General features: G+C 41.1%; 1 protein-coding gene across 3 annotated transcripts; it reads left to right on the top strand.

Moving 5' to 3' along the window:
* The first annotated feature begins 455 nt into the window (after positions 1–455).
* Positions 456–1302, top strand: LOC131218260 (DNA topoisomerase 2-like). Of its 3 annotated transcripts, none has more exons than XR_009157584.1 (4): positions 456–540; positions 710–839; positions 923–972; positions 1053–1302. XR_009157584.1 is itself a non-coding variant. In XM_058212936.1 (4 exons), the coding sequence occupies exons 2-4, from the start codon at positions 704–706 to the stop codon at positions 1185–1187; spliced, it is 321 nt and encodes a 106-aa protein (XP_058068919.1). In that variant the 5' UTR covers positions 472–540; positions 651–703; the 3' UTR covers positions 1188–1302. The 3 variants fall into 3 exon arrangements, 2 of the variants coding, with proteins under 2 accessions (XP_058068919.1, XP_058068918.1); XM_058212936.1 differs by having other exon boundaries at positions 472–540; positions 651–839; XM_058212935.1 differs by lacking the exon at positions 456–540 and having other exon boundaries at positions 570–839.
* The last annotated feature ends 7721 nt before the right edge of the window (positions 1303–9023 follow it).

The following is a 9023-nucleotide window of genomic DNA, read 5'->3' as shown; positions in this document are numbered from 1 at the left end:
ATTTCACAAGTCCTTCAAGCCCATTTTGGCTAGCTCATCTCCCACCAACTTTCTGAGGAACTGATAAGGTTGCAAGCATCATCTGTGCATGCTAATCCAAGACTGCAAAATGATGGAGCTACAGATTCATCAACACATGATGCATCATATCTGATTATTCACTGGCCTCTTCAGATCAACAGAAAATAATCTTTTTTAGCATATCTGTCCAAACACAGCTCAAACTGTATGATTATTCATTGGCCCTTCACTCAACGTTGTTGTTTAAATATATCTTAATGTTGTTGTTGTATAGAACAATGGTAGCAGATTTTTGAAGTGTGTGGAACAGTTGTTGGGGTATGAAGGGTTTAGTTGAACAGTTGCCATTGTATAGAACAGTTGATGAAGGGTTTAGCAGATTTTCAGAGAGATATTTGAATTTAGCTTTGTTCTTTTGTTCTTTTTTCTTGAATTTGAGTTTGGGAGTTTGGAATTTCAGGTCCTCGGGGAGAGCGATGGATTTCAATGTGATCTTTAGTCTTTCTTCATGAACTGGAAGTGGGTATTTGGAATTATAGTTTTCTTTTTTTCCGGCAGAGATTTGAATTTTAGATGTGTTGCTCTTTCCATGTGCATCTGATTTTCTTCTAACATCTTTCTTACTGTAGATGGGGTGTTAAGAAGCCTCAAATCATGAAAAATTTTGTCACGATCTTGTCGAATGCAGGTCTTGGGATGGCCATGTTCGGTCTCGGTAAGATCATTGATATGCTCATCATGTTCAGTCTCGGTAAGATCATTGATATGCTCATTCGACGTGAGGGGTGTCATCAAGAAATATGACAGTCCCGAACAAAGTAAGTTTGCTTATTCTATGTACTGCTATGAATTTCTTAAATCTATACATGCTTTCTCATCACCGTGCCTTCTTTTCTTGCAGTTCTTGAAGAATTCTTTCATTTAAGACTTGAGTTCTATGTAAAGAGAAAGGTGAGCTTTGATCTAGGCCCTCCATTTTTTCTTTTTGGTAATTGAGAAGATGGTAGTATTAACTTGTTACTTTCATGCAGAAAGTAATGTTGGATAATCTTGAAATAAAGCTGTTGAGATTGTCTAACAAAGTCAGATTCATCATTGGGGTGGTAGAAGGAGAGATTATTGTGAGTAACAGGAAGAGAGCAGATCTGGTCCTCGAGTTGCAGTAGAAGGGTTTCACACCGTTTCCTAAAACCAAAGGCGTTGATACCAGCGAGGCAATGGAAACAGAAGAAAATGAAGAGACACCGGAGGTGGGAATAGTTGTAAGAGCAAGTGATTATGAGTATTTACTATCGATGCCGATTGGATCTTGTTGTTAATGAGAACTTTAAATAGACATATAACTATTATTATGTTGGCATTTTACTTTTGTGAATGGAAATGAATGATTGTGTTTGATTGAATGAATAAAAGATTTATCAGGGTGTACTACAATAGTAAGAGCTGCCATTACTAATTAATTTTTCTATTAACAACAAGCATTAGCTACGGCTATTTACCGTAGCCCTTTGTTGAAACCGTAGCTCTTGCTAAAATTAGCTTTTTGCTACAGTTCTCATTCTACTTTTAGCTACAGATAAAATCTGTAGCTGTATGTAATTTTAAACTACAGACAATATTGCTACGGATTTATTCCGTACCTATACTTTCATTAGGTACGGCTATTAACCGTAGCATTGTAACTGAAAATCGTAGTTGTTGCTAATTTCAGCCTATTGCTACAGTTCATGCCCAACTTTTGGCTACAGATATAATCCGTAGCCGTAAATCCTTGACCGCTACAGAAGCAATGGCTACGGCTTTAATCCGTATCTATTATCTCTGTAGCTACGGATTTTATCCGTAGTCATAGCTTTTAGACCTATGGCTACGGCACCAATGGCTACGGTCGTGCTACGGATTTTAACCGTGGCCATAGGCTTTTAGCTACGGTTTTTATCCGTAGCCTTTTCCCTGTTTTCTGGTAGTGGTGGGCCACACTTGAAGTTGAGAGAGTGTGTTGGATGTGTGAAATTTCTCATGGGATTTGGAAAATTTGCTAGAGAATGAGAGGGAGAGATAGAAATAATGGATGGAGGGATGGGTGGAGTGATGGTTGTAAGAAAGGAGTGATGAGAGGTATGGTTTTAGTTTGAAATTGGTGGAGAAGAGAGATGGTTGTGGTTGAAAATGAGAAAAAGAGGAATGGTGAGGTGGAAAGATGGTGAACTTTTGAAAAAAGAGAGAATGGGTGAAGTACTTGAGGTATGGTTGTATTAATGGTTAATTGATGGGACTAATTGTGTAGAGATTCCCTCGAAATCCGCAACGCGCGGTGTTTCTCGGAATAAACGCAGATCGGCATCTTCTTACCTGGGTATCGGTTCGGTGCGCAAGTCACTGCGTTGGAACCGCGGCGACGACGCGGTCGCTATAATACAACTTTTGGATCAAGCCGATGTCGGTGCGCGGGACCTGGCTTAGGATCGTGCGCAAACACCGGATACAGTGCGAAGGTTGCCGAAATTTGACCGGAAGGGCCGCGGAAGTTAACGGAACAGTACGGATTAGGACACGGGTCTTACACTGGTTATGCCCTTCGGCCTATCGAACACACCAAGTACTTTTATGCGTTTAATGAATCAAGTTCTAAAACCGTTCACTGGCCGATTTATGGTAGTATATTTTGATGATATAGATATATAGCCAGGATGAGGTGGAGCACAGGAAACATGTCAGGCATGTGCTACAGGTCCTACAACTTAACAAGTTGTACCTCAACTTGAAAAAGTGTAGTTTTTTAACTGACAGCCTATTGTTTCTAGGATTTGTTATAATGTCCACAGGCATTCGTGTGGACGATGAAAATGTGCGAGCTATTAGGGAATGGTTGATCTCGACAAACATTCATAAGGTGAGGAGTTTTTACGGGTTGACGACTTTCTATCATCGATTTGTGCGAGATTTTAGCACCATAGTTGCGCCTATAACAGATTGCATGAAAAAAGGTCTGTTCCAGTGGACCGATAAAGCTGATAAGAGCTTTCATGAGATTAAACATCATTTGTCTATAACACCGGTCTTGGTGCTTCCTAATTTTGACAAATTGTTTGAGGTTGAGTGTGACGCTTCATACATCAGAATTGAAGGAGTATTATCACAGGGAGGCAGGCCGGTAGCCTTCTACAGCGAGAAGCTCAGCGAAGCCCGAAAGAAGTAGTCGACTTATGAGCTTGAGTTGTAAGCAGTTGTTCAAGCGCTGCGACATTAGTGGCATTATCTGATTCAAAGAGAGTTTGTTTTGTACACTGACCATCAAGCATTCATTAATAATCAGACTAACGTGAATCATGTGTATGCTAGATGGGTTGCGTTTTTACAGGAATTCATGTTCGTTTTGAAGCACAAGTCAGGGCAGCAGAACAAGGTGGCGGATGCACTTAGCCGTCGTGCATCACTACTAGTTATAATGAGCAACGAGGTAGTCGGCTTCGACTGTCTCAAGGAGCTGTATGCCGAGGATGAAGACTTCAAAAATTCTTGGATAAAGTGTCAAGAAGGTCACCCCAGTGACCTTCATATACAGGACGATTTTTTCTTCAAAGGGAATCGATTGTGCATCCCCCAAAGTTCTCTGAGGGAACAGATTATTCAGGAGCTACATGGAGGTGGCCTTGGTGGACACCTGGGGCAAGACAAGAGCAAGCTCTTGTGGAAGAGCGGTATTACTGGCCGCGGTTAGTATGCGATGTGGGAAAAATCGTACAACGTTGTCATGTTCGTCAGACCTCTAAGGGGCAATCTCAGAATACGAGCCTCTACACCCCGTTACCTGTGCCTGACGATCCTTGGGAGGATTTATCAATGGACTTCGTGCTGTGGTCTCCCACGAACACAACGCGGCATGGATTCGGTGTTTGTGGTGATAGATCGTTTCTCAAAGATGGTGCACTTTATCCCATGCAAGAAGACCTTGGATGCAACACACGTGGCGAATTTATTTTTCAGGGAGGTCGTTCGGCTATACGGGGTCCCCAAGACCATTACTTCCGATCGTGATACGAAGTTCATTAGCCACTTTTGGCGGACTTTATGGAATCGATTCGATACACGACTTCAATTCAACAGTGCTTACCACCCACAGACTGATGGGTAGACCAAAGTTGTGAATCACACATTGGGAAACCTCCTTCGCTGTTTTTCAGGGGAAAAACCGAAGCAGTGGGATTTGTCCTTGTCCCAAGCAGAGTTTGCATTCAACAACATGGTGAACTGCTCGACAGGGAGATCACCATTCCAGATTATCTACGGACGAGTGCCTCGCCACATACTTGACTTGGTCCCTCTACCCAAGCACCCAGGCACGAGCATTGCAGCAGAACATATGGTAGACAAGATCATGGGCATCCATGCAGAAGTGTAGACCAAACTACATGCCTCGAACGTGAAGTACAGGGAACAAGCGGACAAGCATCGGCGACAAAAAGTGTTCGAGGTGGGCGACCGCGTTATGGTCCATCTGCGCAAAGAGAGATTTCCGACTGGGACATACAACAAGTTGAAAAATAAGAAGATTGGACCCGTCCCAATCATCCGAAAGATCAATGACAACGCTTATATTGTTGATCTTCCAAATGACATGACAATCTCATAGACTTTCAATGTCGCGGACCTGACCGAGTATCATGAACCAGAGCATGACGAGAACTCGAGGATGAGTTCTTTTGAAGTGGAGGAGACTGATGTAGAGCGGGTCGCGGATAGTTACATGGCTAAGATGAATCAGAAAAGGCCCGGTCGACGACAGAAGTGATCCAGACCATCGAACCTTAAATCGGGCGTATCTTGCAATCCGGAATGAGTTATCTGACATAAAATATATGATTTTGGGGTAGAACAAGCTACTGAAGCCAACCAACCCCGCTATGCCGGGTTATGCAGCCCGGAATTGCGAAAAACCCCTTGATCGATGGTCGTTTTCCTATTTTAATTTTGTTTTTACTATAAATAGTAAATTTTAGTTTGATTATAACTCTTCATCCGTCGGGCTTTAGGAGTTGCGCCCAACGTGAAAAGAGCTTAGAATAATTAGGAGAACGGTTTGGTGAAGCCAAATAGGACACTTACTATTTTTGGCCGAAAACCTTGTGCACTAGTAGACATCACGACCGTCTATAAATAGTAAGTTTACTATTTATAGTTAGTCGCGGATTCTAAGAGTTTGAGTTGTAGTTTGATTCTAATTTCTTTCCCATTGCTTGGTACCCCTATTTAAAGGGTTGTGAACTCATTTTTATTCATAAATTAATCAATTTCGAATTTATTAGAATTTATTTCTATTTTCTACTTTCTTTCCTCGTGGATTCGAGAAGTCTCTGTGAGGAGTCCAGAGAAGCTCCGTGGATTCTGAGTAGTTATCCTCATCACGTTCATCCCTGCGTCAATGTCGGTCACTTATACATATATATAACTAGAATGTCACATGTAAAGGGCATATATGGATAAGTGATATGGACAAAGCACACAACATCAAAGTGGAACTCATGTGTATAATAGATTTCAAAATCCAGGGATCAAATGCAATTCTATCCCACCAAATCCTGGTTTGTCATATCCTCCCAAACGCGGGATGGAATTTGCACTAGATGATATGCAATTCCATCCCACTTAATCCCATGTGTGAAATACTCATGTGCAACATAAACCTGCATGGGCTCACCTTGATGTGTGCTTAACACCCACTTCGTCCATCATTTTGGCCCCGATCGTGTTGGGACTTGACTAGTTGAGCCAATTTATAATTCAAGTGGGCCACAGTATAGGGGACGGGGAGATGATACTCACCATTGAAACGCCAAACAAAAGTTTCAATGGATGGATTACTACTGTTTCCAACAAGTGAGATCACTTATGTTAACTGCCAACACAAAAGATCAGCTAAATGGGCCACACCAAGGGGGACAATGTAAAATTCCACCAAAAATCTCTAAATTCAGATGGTATGGTCCACCTGGGTTTATATACGCAGAAGTGGTTTAGCTGCTGTACTGCACACGAGTGATCTAGTTGGTGTATGTATGTGGCCCATGACTGTAATACCGACCATGGAAACCAAATTAAAGTTATGTGGGTCCTATAATGATGTATTTATTATATCTACACTGTTCATCCATTTTTCTATATCATTTTAGGTTATGTGTCCAAAAATGAGTCATATCCAAAGCTCAATTGGACCACATCACAAATAGCAGTGGGACAATGATTCCCACCGTCAAAACATTTGTAGGGCTCACCATAATATTTTTTCTCCATCCAATCTGTTCATAAGGTCACACAAATATGGATGAAGAGAAAAAGAAATATCAGATTGATTCAAAACTTCTATGACCCCTAAGAAAGTTTCAATGGTATATGTTAAATCTCCCACTTTTTGCAGTGTGGTTCACTTAATCTTTGGATCTGTCTGTTTTTTTTTTTTTCTTCTTAAAATAAAAAAATCGTGACCCTTGGAATGATCTTACAAAATGGACAGACGGTTTGGATATAACGGATTCCTCATGGTAGGGCCCACATCCAGTTTATTTTTGGCAATGGGCTGGGTGAGGGCTAAGGCTAAAATGACCAAAGCCTAACCCAGCCTGAAAATTGACCGGACCATGCCATGCTCAAGCCTGGCCATTGGACAAGCTAATAGGGCCAAGCCCTCCATGGGCTCAAGCTAATGGTCCAAAACCAGCTGGCTTTAAAATGGGGCTTCTAGGTTATGTGAAAGACTTTTCCATTTAAGTCAATCCAAACCATTCGAATTGTGGGACTTTTGCATTTAGTGGTCCATCAATAATCAATGGTCTTGATTAAACTAGATTGAATCTGGTTGCTAGATATTTCGCAATGAGCATGCCTGTGAGGCCCACCTTGGAAAATTTAAAAAGCTTCGATCACGAGGAAGAGTGATCTGTCATTTGGGACCGTCCATCTTGTAATGCCCACTTGGATGGAAGATGGTTCAAAATAGAGATGAATTGGGTGATCCTAACCATCTGATTAGATTGCCTAATAGGCCTGATTCTCCAAACATAAGTCATTCTTGATATGGCCCACTAGTTTGACGACTTGATTGATAGATGGATCTACATAACAGAATTGATGATCGGCCTGACAACGGGTGGGCCTGGAGTTGATGAGACTGGCTCACCTGTGAGCAGTACCATGTGAAGGCATTCATGTAGTCTGTTTGGGGTGGGCCCCACCATGACGATAATGTGTTTCTCACCATCAGATGCATCACTACATGTTAGGCCTATGGTAAAAAAATCAGCCTGATACATAATTCAAGTAGGCCACACCACAGAAAAATAATTATTCAAGTGCCCTAACTAACTTTCAAGGTGGGTTTTGGCCAAGATAGGAGGTTAAACCTGTGCTTGAATTGTGGCCCGTTTAAGTAAATGGGCCAGGTTTGGGTTGAACTTACTTGACTTGACCTGCTCAAGAAAATTATCAATGGGTTGCCTACATCCGCCTTTACGTTAGGCATGAAAGTAACATTAAAGCGAATCAAACAAGCAAATAGAGAAACGAAAAGGATGGGCAACCACGGAAAACACAACGATTTATGTAGAAAAATTATTGCGAAAAAAAAAGAAAAAGAAAAGGGCATAGAGTGATAGAATCCACTATAGAAATGAGGTTACAAGATATGAAAACAACTTACAGATTCAACCCTAAAATAGAAAACCCTAGCTCCCCTTCCTCAAAACCCTATAAACATTTTTATTTTTTCTGAACTACCCCAATTGCATATTAACAAGCCCTTATCTAGTGTTACATACCAATTAGGACACAAGTTGCGCAAAATCACCAACTTACACATTTTGTTGATGGGACCTTCAATAAGATCGACAACCATCGACAACTGTCTATATGATCGAAACTAGACTCAATAGGATCGAAGACCCCTATTTCAGCATAGATTAAAGGCACCTAAATCAGGATTTCAGATATTTTCTCAATAGGATTGAGATAGGATTCGATTCAATCGAAGACCCCTATTCCAGCATAGATTAAAGGCACTTATTTTTAGCATACTCGATAAGGCTTGGGCTTGATGAATTTCAAGTAAGTTGGGTCGGCCAGAAGATAGTGAGTTAGGGGATGGACTGGGGCCAAAATTCTTGGTCCATTTAGGGTGCATTTGGTGACTTTGCTAGAAGCTACTTTTGTCATTTTCTCAATTGTTGGGCCCATATGATGGATAGTCCAGGTCCATGTGAGTCACTTCTATGATTCAAAATCATAGTTAGGCCACTAAATAGGAGTGTCAATGGGCCGGGCTCATGCCTAAAAATCGTAATTTTGAATAAGCCCAGCGTAAAACAGTTTAACATTTGGTCGCGACCTACCTCAGGCCCGGCCGGTTAACGGCCCTAGCCATAAGTTTGATTCATAATCATAGGTAGGCCACAAGATAGCTGATTTAATCCTTGTCATTGATTGGTCCAACTAGGATGATAATGGAAGTCAACGGCCCGATTGGACAAATGTCAAAGCCACATGGACTAATTCAAGCTATACAAAGATGACGACCAGATTATACACATGTAAAGGCAAATGGTGTAATTAGTCCAACTGTAAACATCAACGGCCCGATTGAACCCATCTTAAAGCCAAAATGGTTTGATTGGAAGGATACTGAAAATGCACTTATTGATTAGTCCAGAATCAGATATTAATGATTTGATTGGCCCCATAGTAAAGATTAACGGTTTGACTGTGATGAATGGTTTGATTGGGCCAATATTAAATACGAAGAACTTGATTGGGGGATGTCGAAGTTGAATGACTTGATTTGAATGATGTTAAAGATGAACAATTTAGTTGGACTAATATCAAAGATGATTGAATTGGGCTGATGTCAAATTTGAATTGTCATGAGATGCAAGATGGATTGAGCCAAATTTTGAAGATCAACGGCTTGACCGATTAGATCGATATCAAACATGAATGGTCTGATTAGTAAAAAA

Source organism: Magnolia sinica, chromosome 11, assembly GCF_029962835.1.
Source record: "Magnolia sinica isolate HGM2019 chromosome 11, MsV1, whole genome shotgun sequence".
In the NCBI taxonomy this organism is placed as follows: Eukaryota; Viridiplantae; Streptophyta; class Magnoliopsida; order Magnoliales; family Magnoliaceae; genus Magnolia; species Magnolia sinica.
This window is presented reverse-complemented; position numbering and strand designations above follow the sequence as displayed.